The following is a 20,517-nucleotide window of genomic DNA, read 5'->3' as shown; positions in this document are numbered from 1 at the left end:
ACATACATACATACTATAAACACTACCTCGCCAAGCGAGTATCGGTATCGCCCTATAGCTGCAAAGTCCTCTCCCTAACACACAGCACAAACCATACATCATGCATACATACCATCAGGTCATTTGAAAACACTGTGATATTGGTATCTTCATTAAACCCAACAACATTTCAAGTATCACTGCGAAAAATACGTAACTACTAACATTATTTTGAACAATTCATTGCGATTCTCGAGTAACAAAAAAAAAGGAATCCCTGAAATGGATTAAAAAACTATGCGACAGAAGTGACCTGATGTGTGAGGGGGTGTAAATCAGATGGAACGAAAAAAAGGCCTGTATTCAATGTTAATGCAAATGTATTATTACCAAGGCACAGTAGAAAATTACCAAGTGATTTCGTAGGTGGAGGCAGGGGATTGTCTTTATAGCCTAACTTTGTAGCTCTGCGTAGACATCGTCACCGCCTATTTTAGCCCCCAGTCATTTCCATAGTAGGAAGCCATTGGTCCGGAACCTTAGGCACACTGAGTATCTGCCAGTGGTAAAGCAGAGACACAATCGCGGCGAGGCACAGTGAGGAGTTCTATGCTCTGCGTCCAATTTGGCGTTAATTGCTCGTGTTGCATACTGTTGTGGTATACATGATCAAGCTGCTCAATGAGCGCCAGGCAGTAACTCAGCCAAGCGATAATGATAATTACGACGTAGCAAGTGCAGCTTCTCTACACACGCATAATAACAGTAAAATCTGTCACAAAGAGAAAAAAAAATCTTTTCTTTTTACGATACACGCTGGTTTCAGTGTTTTTTTAAATGAATAACTGGCGATGATTTCAAAGGTCACGTGGTCTGGAATTCTTGATAGGCCAGTTAAACGTCGTCATCTGTCAGATTCCAAAAATTGTTGATTTTATTAACAAGCCCGTATTTTTCTAAAAATGATTTATGGCCTATACATCTGGAGCGAATGTTATGTGTTCGATGACAGTTACTGGACCTGTTCGATTGGATTGCTCTATCGTCCAACTCAGATTAGTACTTATATAGCAGGGAGAGGAAAGCATTCACGTTTTGTGATGAGAATAAATCCTTTCTCTTTTGTTCGAATGTCAGTCACTGCAACAATGAAAACTCGCTATATCTAAGGATTGTCTGACACCAAACTCCATCTCAGAAACAAAAAAAGAGAGAAGAAATAGTTATAAATACGATATACTTCAACTAAGTAAGATTATGTCGCTTTGTTTTTGATAACTTTGCTTCTGATGTGCATCGGATTCGTTTTAGTTGAGATATCGAATATTATGGCGCCGTGACATTATTTTGTCGTGGACTGCAAATGGGTTTATCACGTAATTATAAAAGTGTACGTAAAACGACGCAGCATGTCTTCCGAGCACGTAGACGTTACCGACTGGACCAATCGGCTGCCACTACTCGGGCATCAATTTAGATGCATTGTTCCCACAAAAATAACAACTTATTTTTCCGCAAGAAATGTTTGTTATTAAAAAAGCTCCCGTATGTGGCACAGCGACACGCAAACCAGTGTGTTCTATAAAAATGTTCTCAATCAATTATGCGTATTCAATTCTAGGAACTATGATTTATATTTCGGGCAATGAGTTGCTTGACATAAAACTGCCTGTGTTCGGTGTTAAGTGAATACTTCGTAACACGACTCCGACGTTAGTGTTCTTCCATGTCGACTTCCATCGTTTTGCGTATAATTCGTTATCTATTCGTGAAGCAATTGACATATTATTGCGGAAACACAACGTAGTTACCAGAGTACGCTCCGCGGACACCAAATTACCTAACCAATTCACACCAATACGAGTAAAGTTGTGGCAATACCCGCGTTAGAATTAATGAAGGACCCATTCAGCAACATCGAAAAATCAGTGAGTTTACGGCTGTAATTTTTAACGATCCTCGCATAGGAGACTGGAAATACGCACACTGCGTGGAATTGAGCATTTAAACTACAAAACAGAAGCGATACCCGAAAAATGATCCGGTTAGCGATTTTCAAGTTGTCACATTCTTGAAAACAGTATCTGTTTGGTGTAATTGGCCATGCAGGAAAGCTTTTGTGTCTTTATCCGTCCGTCTCATCTCAGCTCGCCTTGTTTCATTCAAAAAACCCAGTAGTGTAATGAATTGGACAGCTTTCTGGTTTTCACATTGTTATGATGAGATATAGTCCACACTTTGCCATTAGGTTGCTTTTTCCCATCTCATTAGAATGAAGTTATTGTTCCACCGTAGGTACACCAATACAATTAAAGGGTACAGGGAATGGTATGCACAGTGGTGATATAAACGCTCAAGCTAAAGTGATCTGAGTTTGGAAATTATAAGCATACGCGACAGAGTGGTATATTTACGACAAGAATAGATCATGAGATGGACCTTTGTATTGGCAATAGGGCTTTCAATAGTAATATCAGCTAAGATGGTTTCCGACTTGATTCTTTCCATAAATGGGTTAAAGCGAGGTATACGTCCAAAGTAACTACGTCATCTCGCTCCAACCAAGTTCCGATCAGACTAACCACACTTCATCCCCATCTGCCAACTCGAAGAATATATTTATATGTATATATTATATTATATTTGTAAAGCTAATACTTATATGATTTTATGGCAACAGAAACGTCGGAACTTGGGGTATTTTTTTTTCACGGAGATGAAAATATATGACAAAGAAAAAGATATGGAATTGGGAAGTTTCCTCCAAATTTAAGAAAATTTCTCTTGGGGACTATGCCAGTCCGTATTTAATTGATCAATAAGTGGAGCTCGCCTTTGGAGATCATTCGCATCTGGCGAGCATGTCCTTATGCGCGTTGTGGGGCATTTAGTTGAAGAGCTGGCGAAGCGACCATTCGACAAGTTACCGCAGAATTTTCATAATTACTTTGTTTCATGCCCAATCACTAAATGCAAAAAGGTTTTGCCGATAGAAAACTAGAGATTTTAGCGTAGGTGGATACCTTAGAAAGGGGGAGCGACCTTACCCAATTCACATTAACCGAATGTATATTGTTGAAGCCCGACGCGCTCGGCACCTGCCGCTCATAGAGATTTTCAAAAATAAAATGCTTCTTTAGTTTTATTTGGACCCCTTAATTACAGAAAAAATCAGTCGGATTCAATCGAGCCCAAATTCGTCGTCTGCTAGATACGTTTCTTCATCGCGCGTTTAAATGAAACGCTTGCATCCTGAACTTTTCGCAACAGAGACCAACTTTTGTGGAACTTTCTTCCGTCAATAACAAACTAAATTTCTCGCAAAAAGTGGAAAATTTGAGCAAACTTAGGTGGAAAATTACGGACCTATAATTTACAGCAGGGAAAAGTGTATGGAAAGGACAAAGACTAAGTTAAAGGGGCTCAGCTGTTGAAAGAGATTGCGCTGTTGACGCGTTGAGCTGCGGTTCCAGCCTCCCACGTAAACCGCATCGAGAGAGGTTTTCTGTAGCACGTGTACAATGCGTGGGTTGCTAGACGAGCCACCAATATGTGATTTTAGCTAAATTTGTCTCGTTTAAACGGAACCATCGATAGATTCACACCAGAGGGTGGTATTTTTTGTTCAAATTTCATCAAAACCCATAAACCTTTTCGTGAAACCTCTGGACATTGCAAAGACACTTTCGGTACCTTACGGAACCAGTGTTCAGAGAAAAAAATAACATATGAAAACGTTAGTCTTATTCTAAGGACAAACTCACAGATTTATACAGAGTATTCGTTATTGAAAACACGATGGGTGTATTCTGTATCAACTTGGCAACATTTCCAACTCTTGGTAATTTTGTTCGTACCACGTGACTTAATTAATTCGTTAACGGCGTTCTGACGGCGCAAGTGACTTGCTCCTATTAACACAATGGTTGTTACACAATGGACAGTCTACCGTTGCATGGGTTTCTCGACTGAAGCAGATTACTTGTCCAACACTACAGACTATTACAGTGCTACTGAAATATCGCCAAGATATTCCATTATATTTGTTTGTCATATTTTGACACTTTCTCCTCAAAATAGTGTCGATGGGATGCAAAAATGACACAATTCTAATGAAATAGTGACGTTTCATATACTTAACTCTCGGTGTATTGGTGACAGAAGGCGTACGAAGTTTTACCTGTCGGCTTTATTTGAGGACGGGGTTTTTCCAAGATATGTCAAAGCAGACTTGAATTCATATCCTCCAAGTGATTATCACATGTTTCTATACTATTTTTTTTTAAATCTTGAAGAAAATTTATTTGTTTATGGGTAGGAGGAGGGGTACTGAATATATGTATCGCCGCAATAGCACAGTTTGGGCGATCATTTCTAACGGGCGACATACAATTTGTCGTCCCCGCAAAAGGCGCGTTTTCCGAGTAGTAGATAGTTTGTGCCGGCGGACAACGTTTTTTTCTTACGCAAGAAAACGCAACTCAGACAGATCATTTACATAGCTTGAAGTTTCTGTTTTTATCAAAACAAATATCTGGCTTTCTCGCTTGCGGAGAAAATGATTTCTTTTTCGGTTGTAATTCCATATCTTTTAATGCATAGTATCTCGCACGTGAGCTGCGTTGATGTTTCAATAATTTATATTCGCCGCTCAAGCCAGAAAGCTTAAGCGATGAGAAACTCTATACAAAAAAGTACGTGGAAATTTTAAAATGTCCAAGTTTCTCGGTTTAAGTTGATATAGGCTACGTGATGGTATGCATGCTTAAGATGTTACTATTTGAAACCGTTGATGCAGAATTTCGGCTTTTTTTTCTTTACGAGAGATTCTATTCTTGTTCGCTCTCGCCTGTTGTAATGATATTCTGTTGTAATGATATCGTACTCTCATGTTCCCATTGACTTGATTGGTTGATATCTGCCATTGTAGTTCCTTGCTTGTACTTTAGTATAAAGACAACACCATCGTCGCAAAACGAAAATGCACTTTAGTCAGAATTCCATAATTTCTCATAAAAGTCCTAAATGACGCGAAACTCAACTTTATTTGCTTAAATAATTCAACAAAACTACCGACGGAATAAATTGACTTTCTAATTTCGAGACTAATAAATTGATTGTGGGAATTCAGTATTGTTTTGAACAGTATGCTTGACTAGGTAACGTGCCGCCATCCAAGGTTGATTTCGGCGGGGAAACGCTCGTCTGGGACTTCTCATCGTGCAACTCTGCTTCACCTCAGTGGTGATAAGCGCTCTTTGTTTCTGCTTCACAGCTCAGGCTTTTTCATCAACTTGCAACAATTCCACAGTAAATCAAGCTATCGCGAGACATTCCATTCTGCTCGCATAATGCGTTATCTCTAATACGGCACCACCCAATTTTACAGACCATCCCTAATGAGTAAACCGTTTGCCTTCAGGGAAAAAAAAACAGCGTAGCTGAAAAAGAACGACCGAGCTCCCCCTTGCAGCACGGGCAGTATGGAGCCATTGGAACAATGGGTAATCGAGACCAACATCCTCTATCTAGTATTTTATTGTAATTCTCAAAGACTGTAGTGGTTCTATCAACATTCGTTTTGTGCTTGTTTAAAAAAATGAAATTAAATAAATAAACCCAGATGCAGACCAATTTCGCATTTTCAATATGAATCGAAATTGTACAAACCGCAATTTATATAAGAACAAGTTGAATCTATGCCACGGACTAAATTAAAATAAAAGTCGCTTTGGTTCAGATAGAACTACTGGAAATCATTACAATATACAATGACAACAAAGGGAATGTTTGTTAACTCAGTGACAAAAAGATCTGAGAATTTCTCAAACTAAATTCTACGATACAAATAGATGGTTGTAATATTCAATAAATTTTCATGTTCAGATTCCCCCTTACGGTAACACCTTCTCCTCAACTATTCAAATGGATGGAACTACTTTGGACACGTCACAAACAGCGTGCGATCCTGGTGTTCGTGCTGAAAACAATTCGAAATGCAGTGAATACCACTGTTTATTAGAAAGAGGCGATGCACACGGAGACAAAGTACAAGTCACACACACCCACAATGCCAAGCGCGTTAAGAGGATACTTTATCTCAACGAAGTATTCTAATACACGGAAACAGCGCTTGTTTTTGTTTTGTGGGAAGTATAGCAACTGATTTCGGTTCCGTACTATTTGTATCACGTACTCGACACAAACGTGTATCGTCTTTTGGTTGGTCGGAGTGTACATTAGACAAGATTTCATATATAGACTCCATTGATATGACGTCACAACGCATCCAGAACGAGGCGTAGTACGTGTCTTCTCAATGGGCGAAATGCTACCCTGTTGGTCGCCGATGCCGTTACAACTATAGACAACGTGACATGGATACTAATAACCGATTGTCTTCAGGATGATGGGAAGATCGGCGTGAGTGTGGTGAAAACGATATTTTCAACATCGAAATATTTAAATAAAAATTATTGGAAAGACGAATTATGATATTAACTGTTTCCATGCAAAAAATGTCATTGTAAGCTAATTGAGATAGGAATTACAAACAAACTAACACCGACAAACACAGATAAAAAAAAATCAAGTTAAAACACAAATATAATACAAATATTGTTTATATAGAAATACTATTTGAACATAATGACCAGAGTTTAAACATCAATTATATAAGTGTAATATAATATTGAAAACATATGTCCATTTTTAGAATCGAAAAGAATTATCTAATACTAAAAACACGTTTGCTGAATTGGTCTATGTATGGAATCACGTGATCAGCTTCGAGATTAATTTCGTGTATTTAATAATCGAATTCATTGGATTTCATTCAGTCTCTGAGAGTGGGAGGGCAAGCCCTGACCTACAATTTCAACTCGATTTTCCATTGAGCGAGCGAAGTGGAATAAATTTAGCTGTAGATTTCTTCATCTCAATCAATCCAGCCAATGAGTGCACGCAGCCGGCGTAACCGGGAAATGATGATCATTGTTGCACATGACACTGAACGAACAGCTCAGAGAACGCATAAAATGAAATATATACGATATTGAACTTTTTACTACATTTGTTCGGAACAATCGAACCAGGTGTTTATTAGTACTTTGATATCACAATTTCAACTTGGTAGTCATAGCTATGTATCTTTTAGCGTTACCATAGTAACATATAATGTTGTCGTTCATTTACATTAGCGATAGATCTGCCCCCATATAAACCCTGTGATCAGTAGTATGTTTCACTTCGGGGGTGTTTAAGTTCATTTTCGATATTTTATAGTAAATTTTAAAACATGGGCCGGCAGGCTCGTCAGGTTTCACTTCAAGTAATACGTTAAGTCAGTACAGGGCGCCATGCCCAGAAAAACGAATCCGTCCATATCTTCTCTTTATATGAGTAATATACAATAGAAATACCAGCTAAGATTCGATATCGTAACTGGGGTTTTCTCTCACGTATTCAGCGACAGGACCATGTCGAAACAATATTTAGGCTATATTGCTTAACTGACTGAATGGGTGGTGAACTTTTGGCACTTAATAAAGTTGGATCCTGGCACATCGGGATTAGTTCAGGGAAAATTTCACGTCTATATATGAAGGGAATAAATAACATAGCATTCGTTACATGGTTCTACTATCAAACCTACTCAGGGTCGTTTCGCTTCAACGATAATAACCAAAAAAGTGTCGAGCTCAAGGCTACTGACAAATAAAAGAACAAAACTCAAGATTTTGGAACATATTTCGCTTCTTTTGTTAGTCCCGCTGTGCTATATCTAGCGACAGCATTAGTGGTAGATAATCTGCACAAATTACGTCACATTAATATGGAAATTTGAATCCATTCAACGTTAATACTCGGTGTTACAGTAATGGCCTGCTCAAAAGAAAGTAGTTCGGGAACGAGGTTAGAAAGTTACGCCTTAGAGGAAACCTCGTACCCGGATCGCGATTTGACAATTTTGATTGGAAAATGATGCAAAATGATAGATATACAAATGATATCATGTTCATCCGGGCCATAGTAGGAATCTTTAAAGGCGTCCTCGAACGAAGAGCATTTTTCGAGAATTTGTCGCAGCAACTCCAAGAGCAGTATGAAGGAACGAAGTATGGTAATTCATTTGAATGACATAGAGTACGATATTACGATTATGGACAAAGAGAAATTGGTTTTCTTAGGTGAGTTCTCAATACAATACTCGTTCTGCCGCCGCTCGCCCCAACAGATCCAAATCATCTAACGTATCAATCGAGTCGTCAGGTATGCTGGGTTCTGTATCAGCGATGATGCTCGGCGTTTTATTGTCGTTAATGCCCATTGCCCGAATCGTCGCCATCCCCCGAAAACATCTGATGAGCATTCCATTTTTTCACACAAACTATCACAATAATTAGTAATTAATGCGAATAATCAGTAAATGTGTCTACCCCTGAAAGTCGAATAATGTAACTTAATCTAATTAGGCTCCGTGCATGGTTTGCTTGTCTGCATGGGAATCTTTATATCTCGTCGTTGTGATTATTAGTATTGTTATTATTATTACCATTATGTAAAAATTATAACAATCATTTACCTAGAATCATTTTATAGTTATTCGTCCTATTTAAGTGATTTTAATTTTATCCCAGAAGCTCTTCTTTGTTTCACGCGTAATCAGACATTTGATATAGCTCCGTGATAATGATGATCGTCGCTTTCAACTGACAACTCGATCGTTGCATCAATCGTAAAGAGCGTTTAGCCGGTGAAACATCAGAGATCACCCGCCATCGAATTTTAAAAATCGGCGTATTTTATTCTCGCTATTTTAGAGAGATATTAAACAATGGGGTTGAATATTCAACAATACATATATTACACTGGCAGATTCAGTCAGGCTCTTATTTTGACTAGCTTTCATCACAGATAAGCAAGTGTTCGTCTTTTCATGGATGCGTAGTGGTACATCGTTAAATTAAAAACGCCGGCACTGACGCCATTAGCTGTCGTAAACTCAGCAACATAAATTCTATTTTCGCTTTTACGCTATGGAGATTAAGAAAAAAAACATCAGAATATTAAAGAGAAACACAGACACTTACCTAATTTAGCTTCCCCACAAACCACCCGTGCAGACTGAATTCGCTTCTTATTTGCAAACCACAGATTTTTTTTTTTTTTTGGAAAATGGTATTTTTATGATGCATTTAACTTGGCAAATAAAGCGAATGTCGTTAAATTGAGACGCAAAGAACTGGGTGAAACCCGATAGCTGCAACATATGTTAAACTCGCCGATGTAGTTGGGATCTCTTTAAACTCGGGAATCGACTATTTGTACAACCGCAACGATAATATAACAAGTTTCCTTTAATTTACACTCATTTGTCATAAGCAATTTTCTGGATAATGAACAAAAACGACATGACTTGGACATGTGTAGGTATACTTTCTATACACTCGGCTCCAGCTCAGGTTACACTCTCTGTTTTCACTAATACACAGACTGGGGATAAAACGCTGACAGTTTGTGGGATCAAGAACAATCCACATGGTGTATGTACTGAAGCAGCGTCCGTCCACCATTCAGGCGCAGACACCCATTTCAAAGAAGTTCTGCTTATTAAACATCTGGTTTCCGTAAGTGCTGAAATCCCAGTCCGTTACTGCCGACGTTATTGTGAATAAGGAAAAACCCACGACATTTGTGATTTAATTTTATTTGCTTTCCTGCGTTCTGTCTCTGGTTGTTTTTGCTTTGGGGTAGATTCATGGTTACGACCCGCAACTACTCACCTTTTCTACCCGCCAACTGTGCGCCTGTCGTTCTTCGCCACAATTGTTGTAGCTACCTACACCAAGCCCTTAACTTGAGCTAGCCTCGTTCACTCGTAGGTAATGCGTTACTCAAGTAATATCAGAGTCTCTACTATACTGACGTCTGATTGGTTGAATGCTCAGATGGAACGACAAGAGTTTACTGTAAGGTCATCGTTACCGATAATTCTGCCAATCATAGCAGTAGTGATATATTTCACGTATACAATCACAATCGTCGATTGGTGGCGTCCTTTCATATTTTACCCCATTCTTTGTGAGCACTGCGTAACTTTTTTTTCTCACCAAAGCCAACGGCGTTGTCAACTTCCGCGTTAATATTCAACTGGAATATTGTAGTATTTTCGTTTTAGATTCACACGTAATGATACTTGAAAGAAAGTAGTACAGCCGTTCTAGCAATCATGAGTTCTATGTTTCCAACGCAGTTCGGTTTCTCAATACTTATGGCAAAAATTCCTCAATGCTTATGAGAAGTATGGGTTAGCAACAAAGCTGCACGGTTCACGCAAAGTGGCAGACTGCTCACGCATTGTTGTAATTTATATAAGTAAAAAGTGTGCTTGGTTTCCAGTTACACAATGCTTCTTAGCCAGAATTGTCTGAATTAATCGTGATACCGTCATTTACATGCAAAAATAAATAAATAAAGACTGGACCTTCAGTACTGTGATGTAGTATCATATGTTAAATTCCTTGTAAATGTGGCAAAAAATCGACATCATTGGTTGCCCCTGTACTACTTCTTTTCTGTCCATAATAATGACATTAATAACAATATTAATATATCGGATATTGACTCAAAAACGTGACAATAAAAATGAAGAAACTGAAAATGCTATAATAGAAAAAAAATCTTGGGGAGCTGGTAGTTTTTTTTTTTTTTTGGAATTTTTTTTTGTCTGACAATGAAACAGTTATAGGTATATCTAATTTGATTATCGCTTGACTGTTATTATTTGTTAGCATTCCATTAGCATTTTGTTGTTAAATTTATATTCTTCAACATTTGAGTCTGCTCATACAACGTGCTTTCGAGAAGAAAGCGCATCTGATTTTCAACCTCATCCTGGTCGCAGATTACTTCCTACCGCTTCTGGGTATTTTTTTGTTGTTGCTATTTTCATTCATCGCCACTAATTCTTAATTTTGTTAATGTGTGCTCCATGTTTTGTGTTTGTACTGTCGATAGCCATTGTGTGTGCAGCTTATTCCTTTGGTTTGTTTTTTATTATCATCATGCGTTTGTTCTTGACTTCTGTTTCCGTATGTACGTAAAACAGATGTGCGCAAATGTTCTGCACATGCGCATTGCAAATGTGACGACAGAAAAGCACGTACATTCAAAGTCTAGCAGAAAGGTATAACAATTGCTAGATAAAGACAACCGAAACCAGAAATGTATTGTCTACTACACAACATTCATATATATCACCACATGGCCTCAGGCTTGCCACATATCAGTTGCTTTAATGTCACTGTCATCATTGCCCTGACGAGGGCGCTGTTCACCATTCCGGGACCAGATCAAAACGAATCTACTTGACAATATATGTTTATAAAAACAAACTACTAATTTGCGGATGTAGCCTAGATGGATTTCGAGGATGACGACAAAGACTGAGAAGTAGCGTGCTACACCATGTATTTGTCGCGTTACAGAGACCCAGATACTGAGAACTAGTACCACAATATAATTTGCATACGCTGTCCGATTACGTCAGCAACTTGTAGGCTCGTTCCACAGTCCCCACGCGTAGGTCACCGCCTCGCGCATATAAACAAATAAGTCAAACGAATGTAACGCGGTTCTTCGCAAATTATTGCTATTACTACCTAATCTAAAGTAGCACCCAAGTTTTCACAAAATAAAAAATCAAACAATTACAATAAGAATTAAACATCCGAATTCCGCTGCTAGTATATTGATTGATAGTAACATCGAAATAATATTCGTATTAATTTATTTGTTAATCACAGAAGTAACCGCCCTCCAACTTCACCCGGATAAATTAAAAATCTGTAATCGGAAAGCACTGAATAGAAATAGATTTTCTGTGTTTAGCAATCCATAAAACAGAAGCGTAATTCACATCTCAAATGCATTTGTCATCAAGCTACCTAGTGAGCGAAGGGCTTTAATTGAATGAAAAACAATGAAAAGTGCCAAAGGTATTCTCATGACCTTTGACATGGTGACATTTCGATTTACCTAAAAGACAGGCAAGTGTCACCTTGGATACACTGAATATGGTTTGTTTCCCTGGGGCGTGCGCTGACTTTCGTCAGTTCAGATCGACTGTATACTCCCTTTCCTCGGCTCCCATCGTGACGTGAATTGACTAACTGCATTGAGCATGATTGGAGCTCATTTGAATTTTGACAGATAACGTTTTCTTGTAATGCACATAAATATGTCTCGGACTGAATGGATCCTTTTAATTGTGAATGAAATTCAAATTTTCGTTATGATATTCTAATACACGCTACAAATATTTCTGAAAGTTGTTAAAAAACTGAATGTTATGCGCTTTAAAATTTTTATAATAAATATATTTTTTGCTCACGATTACAGCGTTATCATATGAAATACTAACATATATCGAACTCAAGAACACTGATAAGTTGATGCACACAGTCTTTCTTTGTATATTCGCTATTTTGAAGTCTCGTTATTTCTTTGCAATCGAAATCGCATATTCAGTGATGAATATTAATGCACGCAATTTCATTTTCCTAACTTATTTTATTCTATTTATATTTATATTCATATTTATTTAATATAACAATCTCTATACTCGAGCGTGACATACACCTGAGTCTGTATGTCCCAGTCTGTGTGTCTCTGGTGACTTCTCGTGAGATTTCAACTTGACTCTGACATTTTACTCGATGTGAGGATATATATAGTCCATATTTGGTGATATGTAAAACACCCATTGAAAACAATTGTTATTTGAGCATTGTTGAGCATTTCGGAAGAAATCAGATGTAATGCCCGTAATTACCAGATTCATTCTTAATTAATATGTATCCACGTATTTAAAAATATATGGACGGATAAGAGAATTCTCGTCAGGGGTACTTTTACAATGACGTCACTTCCGCATTGCATTATGGGGAAAGCGAGTATGAGTAACAAGCGCTTTAGGGGGCGTCCCTGTTTGTTTGTAAAGGCGCTGTGGAGATTATAACAGCAACAATTCCAAGCTATAAACCTATGTTGAAACCTCAGTCACTTTGGTTTCTTTGGGGAAGCATCGCGGGAAATTTTCAACAATCAGGAACTGCAGTGAACAAAACTACTGTTTTGGCAACACCTTTTTCACTTGTTACATTCGCCATTTTATTTGCGACAATCCCATTCTTGGTGCTGAGATTACTGAGATTATAACCTAACCTAACAATACACGCTATACATGTCGACAGAAAATCTTTTACGATTCGAAAGCGCAATGAATATTGGGATAGATTGTTTTGTCATTCGACTTAATGTTTTCAAGAAATAAATGTATTCAGGTAAAAAAAAAAGCGATTATGATGATGTGCAAAGAAACAAAATGGAATAAATTAAAATACTGAGTGGGTACGTCAGCCATGATACGTGAAACTCGGTGCATCTGAGCACTCTGTCAACCATAACTGACTGACTAATTGCATCGGCGATTGCTATAAACAAAGTAAACAATCCATCAATGACATGGCCCGCCTCAAGCATGACACCGGACGGCACGATTTGGTCCACAACCTTTCTCACTTTGTATCAAATTTCAACGATTGGACAAATTTGCTGTGCCCACGTGACCTAACTATCCGGAAGTTGCTCGTTCCCGTATGAAGGTGAAAGGTCAAGGAAAATACCACTCGTGATAAGCTAATTTTAGAATGTGTCTTGTAAGTTTTTTTTCTCAAAGCACCTCTATAATCATCGATGTAGTATTATTTTTCGGTTGGCCGGTTAGGTAATATGATTAGAAATGTAATGAAAACCAACACCAAGAGATAAAATACGTTACAGTAAAAGGTATAGATGAGATAAGTGAAAACAAGAAATTCGCAAAATTTGTGGGGATCCCAGCAGAAACAATTCTTCCCAGAGTCTGTTATCTCTATAAATGCATTCCCATCGTGTGGTTTGCCGTCTGTTAAACAATTCTTTTTCAAATTTTATAACGTAATCCAGTTTTTTTGTCTGCTGTTTTGTGTTTTTGTACTCTAGTGGTATTTTCTTTGTGCTGAATTATTTATTATTATTATTATTATAGCGAATTACGTGCTTCCAACGCATACTTTGGCGGCCATAATACTTAACAAACAAACCAATCAGGAAACACCTTTCTTACTGGGTGTGGCGACCTATCAAATTCTGGCTTACATACTTTACTCTGACCCTACTGGAATGCATCATGATCTAAAATAACTCGTAAATGTTTAAGGGATGCTTTGAAGTCACCGCATTGTAAACATTATTGGCATCCGGATTTGGCTTTGAGACTTGAAGTAGTACAAGTTTATAAAACTGTGATTGAATTACGGCTGTAAATGGGTCACGTGTTTTGCTGGGGTGTGACACCTGTTTACGAGATCTGTGCGCCAACAAACAAACATCTTTCCTTCACAATTATAATACGGGTTGTTCAACTTGATAAATGAGACATATATCAGTGTCCATGTGTGTGGCATACATTCAAAAATAACCTATTTCAAGATGGAGACAGGTTATACACTTGCACTAGGAATTTCCTGAAATTTGAATTGTTCCCATAGTGACTGGCTATTTCACAGTCCGAATAATGACAAACTTTATTTGATAGAAACTTACGCACATTATCTCAAGAACTTGTAGTGAGTTTTCTTTGTAACTAGTTAGTTACGTTCATGCTTAATTCTTGGAAAAAGAAAGATTGTTGTCAACTGTCTCAAGTTCTCTAGGACTATTCGTGCTTCAGCTGAGATTCATAATTGCAGTTCTGTCGAAGCCTATATACAGAGCAGTATTTAATACGGCGTAAAAACCTGTCAACAAATAAGCTGCTCTCTGATTGGTCCGAATGTTAGGTGTTAGGGCTGGGAAGCCAATCGTACACAATCTTATAAGAAGGCTCGCATTTTCCAGTATTCTTCAAGTTATTGTTTGTGGTACTGTGGTACATTTTCTAGAGACTAAACAAATCAATTGTCATTGAAATTTCGAAAACAGTTTACCATGGCAACCACTGAGATGTTGACAAATACTGAGGTTATAGGAAAGTACCAAGAGGTGTAGAGGTCATATATAATACTACCCGTACCTGATTACAAAAGAAAAACACAGTATATCGATCATGAGCTTGAAAATGATTTGAATTCGACTATACCTCTTTGAATAATTGCTTCGACCAATTTGCCGCTTCGGACAACTACTACCTGTGGTCATCCTATCAAAAATCATTTTTCATTCAGTTTCAATCGGCGCGTGAAACTAACTAAATATTAGACTGGCCCATTATGTATGTTTAAAATTAGCAACGCAAGAACGCTGTACGTAAAAATAAAAATATGTTCCGGTGATCGTGCCTAATATTGACTGTCATCACTTGGAAGCCAGGTTGCCTGGCAACAGCAGGCCGTGCATACGCAATGTTGTCACGCGTCCCACAACATAGTGGGCGCTGCTAGTAAAGAGTTCATGGTTCTATGCTAATACGAATGACCTATTCCACCATGAATTAGGTTGCCTGGCAGGAGTATATATTTGTCCAATCGCTAAGGCCAGGAAAACAAGAAAAAGAAGGGAAAATTTTTCTAGTAGTAAATTTGCGGACGTTTTTATATTTTAATTTTAAAATTTTGTGCTTTTTCATTATGATTTTTCATAACTTTTTTTTTGCATTTTTCTGAAATCTTGACAAAGAAAAAAAAGTTCTCATTTTCAACTGACGCGCGCGATGAACAGAAACATGAATACATAATAAACAAATAAAAATAATTGAACCATCCTGCTTTTTGTGCCATATACAATATTTGAACATTCCATTAATATAGATTTATATTTTTGAAAGTAATCCTATAGATAAATTGTCCCTTTTTCATTACGGATAAAGTTTATTATTATAACTGTTAAGCGTCTACAGGTGTACATCGTTGATATCAGCACTAGGGCCAAATAGCATGTTAATTTTATTTGGCCGGATAGTCGAGATAGTGGGCCCCAATGGCGTGACCTTCAAGGACCAAGGACTCCATTGTATGTTATTCGTTACAAATTACGAACGTAAACATAAACGTCACTGACCTTTGCCCGGTATTTTTTTTTCGTTGAAAAGAGGTTGAACCGTTGACCGGAGGTCATACCATTCATACGAGGCATTTAAAGCGGGCATGCCCTTCAAAAGGCAGTAAGGCACAAGTTAAGTTAACAATAATTCGACTCTCGTTTAATTGAAATAAATGACAAATTAGAACAACACATGAGCAATGTACGAACTGACAAGTCCATCTGTGTCCTGATTGGTCAATGTCACCGGGTAATCGTCACCAAGGAACCATGTAATTTGAGGTCACGTGTACGGAGGTAGAGATACACACACACATACACATACACACAGTCCAATACGCTGGCCAGCTTATACGCACATACGGTATTACGGGTAGTGAAAGAAAGCAGTGTGTTTCCGGAGCAGAGCAACATCGCCGCCGCCGGGGTTGCTGCGGACGGAGGGAGCTGGAGACGGACCCTTCTAACAGCCTGGCTGTTACAGAATGGCCTCATCCTCAGGTTATAGTCACATTCACCTACTTGTTAATAGTTCAGAACCAAGTAGAACTGACCCACTTTAAAAGTTGAATATCATTGCTAATCTAAACCTCTGCGAGTAACCCGTCCCGCCCCGTAACTTTTTTCTTTTCAACCGACTGTGGACTTTTGTTGTCAATAACAAGATTCGATGTGAGGGTCAAGTTAGCGTCGACAATCGTCACAGTAATCGAACGTGATAATGACGCTGACGTTACGATAGTTTATCTTAGTTGGTATGTATGGATCAGCTGTATTTAATGACTACGTATTTCAACTCCAGTGAATATACAGTTGATTTAATGCTGGGCTGCAGGAGACGGTGACCTCTGAAGTGCCAGAGAGAAAACACAATGAATGAACTACGTTATTAGTGTACCTTGTATAACGAGGTTACCAGTGACATCGACAAATTAAATGTGGTCGCCATTGAGGTTCTGACCATTTGACGGACTGCCAAATTGACAAAACTTGCATTTTATTTCGTACAAGGCGATGATGGCGTCGTTGTGCAGCCGAAGTACGAGCTATGCTAGGCCATCCAATGCTGTCACTGTCGGATATACACCGCATCGGAAGTAATGCTCTTTCTAGATTGGTTTGAACCAGTCCACGTGTGTGACTCACACCAACTCGTCGACTACATAGGACAGAGGTCCCTGACGGAGCCCGTACTCCGATTTTGGGGAGGTCGAGAAGAGGAAAGTCGGCTGCGTTAAGCGCTAGTAGCTGACTAACTGACTGACTGACTGACTGACTAAGTGGTGTCCCGGAGCAGCTCCGCTAATGTCACGGGGTTGGTACATGACCGACCTTCAAGCCTAAACATAATTTACTTTGGTTGATGATTTTGTTTATTCTAACATGGAGCCCAGCCCTGCGTCCAACCTCACTCTCACCATTTTATATGGGATGACATGGACGACTTTGGTCGGCTATACAATACATACTCATGGGCAAAACATATGATGAGTTCGAGTCTGCACACTCTACTCATAGACTCATTGATAAGTCAAATATAACATTGTTTAATTCTAACCTCTTTGACCTTTGCTATTTATACACTTTTTAAGCATATAGAGATTTTGATGGAATGTGTGACCATGATTTTGACATATTTACTACGTGTCCTTACTAGTATACTGATGGTCAGTACTGCACACAATGCGGCACCATACACAGTGCGTCCACCATGTCGGTTCGTCGCAATCTAGACTAGCAATATTTGTGTTCCTTTCCATTTTCATTGAATTAGTTTCACATTTTTGGGAGGGGTATTATGTTTTTTTGTTTTTGTTTTGCAATCACCTGACCTTGCTTCATTATTATTGTAATACTCAGATGGCACCGAAGCAGACACACTGGGTAGCGAAGAGGAGAAGAACGAGGAAGCAGAGGTCGTTATGGAAGGCAACGGCAAATGCAAATGGTTCAATGTTGCGAAAGGTTATGGTTTTATAACGGTCGAGGACGGCACGAAAGATGTCTTCGTTCACCAAGTAAGAAATATGGATTCGTTATATTATTCTTAAGTGTCTATTATCTCTAATTAACAAACACGGTACAGTTTGACAGCGTCGCGGTACTAAAAAGTACCACACAGTCCACGTGTATTACTCCTTGAATGTCTAGGTGTAAAATTCGGCCAAAGCAACCCCAATTTTGTAAGAAATTATATTAAGCACGTTGTAGTTAACTTCCATTGTTTCTTTATGCTGACTGTCAACATTCCTAGTGGATAGTCGATGTTTCTTAATTCGATGAAATCATCTGGCATCGATCGCCCGTGGAAAAACCTGATACATTATTTCGGTGCAATTATGGGCTTTGTTATGTAATAGGGACGACCTAAAAAATTAGTTTTCTCCGAATATATCAATCCACTATTTTTTCTCATAATAAACCTTGCAGTTTGTGTAAATATACTGGGTGATACTTGATCGTGGCGATATGTGATTTGACCCTGGTTGATTATATTGAACATGGTAGTACCAGTCACCAACCGGCTTTGTATATCCTGATGGGCCCGCATTTGACAATCACTATGTCCAGCTTTGAGTGCAAGGTCGATCTTGTTTGGCTCCATTTTTTGCCCACTGCATTTTTGTTATAGCCGAAGTAGACTGCGACATTAGTTTGGCAGCCAGTCAAGATCGTACACTTTTTACCGGTTTGTTGGCAATATTACATTTTGCAAGTCAAAGTTGTCGTCGTTCTTTTCAGAAATGTAAATGATGACTCGCGGAGAGGAAACCGCGAAAGAATAAATATATCGTGTATGAGTCTATAATTTACTGGGTTAGAGTGTATGGCTCACCAAAACAATCACTGCCTCGGCGTAACCGGCGGGGAAAATACGAACTGCGTGAGTCGCAGTGAATGAGTTGTTTGGTTTGAAGGCACTGCATCGTGCGGACCATTTTTTTGTCAAAACGAAGCCCATTTTCGTCAACAACAAAAATACATACAGTTGCTTAGTTGCATATTCGTGATTACATTTTATTGCAACAAAGTTCAGCTTTCTCGCAAATTTGACTTACCTAGTTAGTGTTAATAATTTACTGCTTGCTGTTAATTGGTTACTATATATTTGATAATGATTTATGTTTCTATAAAAAAAAAAACTTATTTCTCCATCATTGACAATAATGAGATCACATGTTATTTTGTCAATGTGCAATATGCTCGGTGTAGCACTGAAACGAGGTGTCTCAGCAGTTCGCCTTTGCGTAATAGTTGCCAGAACAAATTGTAACCCATTTGCAATTACATCACCCCAATGATGCTGTTCTGTATTTTACATTTATCATGAGCCCCGGCGAAAATTACTCTATAATTTGAGTCACTCGGTCGCTCAGTGAAATTGTAGATAGGAAAATACATGATTCATCCGTCCAGTCAGTGTAATTTCCGTGTCATATTTAACTCCACGCCTTGGTTCCTTTTCTGCAGCTCCTCATTTGTAGTTACAGGCGAGAACACATGCCGCATATCATTTCATTGCCGGTTAACGAACCTTTAAAGTGCAATTGAAACTAGCAAGTTGAACTGGACTCTTTGCGCAAACACGGGCTTGTTTTTGCCCCTATCACCTTTTGTGTTTTCAAGCCTGTTTAACACCCATGTCATTGTCTGGCAAATTTCAAAGAATGGTCTCAATGTGCTTTCTCATTCTGCGAAGCGCATTATGGCGTACACGATTACGTTTAAAACCATACCGGGTATGGTTTTCTGATCGTTTCATCCCGCCGGGATCGGTTTTCTATCGCGCCGTCAACTATACTCATTAAATGGTTGACTAGGGTATCTGGACTAGTTGTTTGGTTTCATTTTACTGGCAAAAAATCTCGATGTCGATGTGTTTTATTAAAAAAAAAAGAAGCGTTATCGCAATTTGCACTCGTGGACAGACGTGTTCACTAGAGAAGAAGACATTTGTTGGAATGTGCGAAGTTGCGAAGTTCTTGCTACGATCTGAGAGCCAAGTATTTACCTAGTGGATGTGTGTGGTAAAAAAGGGCTGACACTTTCTCACAAATAACACCTTTATGCCTCTGTTAACATAGTGTAATTAGTTTATAACTGGAAGCTAACAGTTTCCATTGTCCCACTTCCGTTTGTTAAAACATTTACCTATTTTAGTAGGACGATACAGCCATGGTGGTTACCTACGCGATAAAAACACACCTTGTCCAACAGTGAATTATTCTGATTTCATGTATCACGGTTGATGAAACAAGGGCGAATTCTGACGGCAAACTGTTACGCTCACATCCACTCGTTTTGTAAACAGTCAAAATTATCTGGATGTGCTCAATTGATGTCGTTCATTTGAACACAAGAGTTTAATTAGCATTTTCTGTCGCAGATTGGTAATGTAAACGTCTCGCCGATTTGATGCGTCAACATGTTAGTACATGAGTGAGCAAGAAACTG

General features: G+C 38.5%; 1 protein-coding gene across 5 annotated transcripts in view; it reads left to right on the top strand.

The window, feature by feature from the left end:
- Positions 1-8,039: 8,039 nt before the first annotated feature.
- The window catches only part of LOC102801577 (protein lin-28 homolog A-like), a 45,286-nt gene continuing 32,808 nt past the window's right edge, over positions 8,040-20,517 (top strand). Inside the window, exons 1-2 of one of the 5 annotated variants that reach the window (XM_006811428.3) lie at positions 8,040-8,168; positions 17,923-18,080. In XM_006811428.3, coding sequence (XP_006811491.2) covers positions 8,084-8,168; positions 17,923-18,080 — 243 coding nt within the window. In that variant the 5' untranslated portion in view covers positions 8,040-8,083. Of the gene's footprint in view, positions 8,169-16,380; positions 16,564-17,094; positions 17,160-17,205; positions 17,378-17,739; positions 17,780-17,922; positions 18,081-20,517 lie in introns of those variants that run through there. The other 4 variants (XM_085505748.1, XM_085505746.1, XM_085505749.1 and 1 more) reach the window with 4 other exon arrangements.

The sequence above is a fragment of the Saccoglossus kowalevskii genome, chromosome 11, assembly GCF_978046115.1.
Source record: "Saccoglossus kowalevskii chromosome 11, keSacKowa6.1, whole genome shotgun sequence".
Lineage (NCBI taxonomy): Eukaryota > Metazoa > Hemichordata > Enteropneusta > Harrimaniidae > Saccoglossus > Saccoglossus kowalevskii.
Note: the sequence above shows the minus strand (reverse complement) of the source record. Positions and strands in the feature narration are given on the sequence as shown.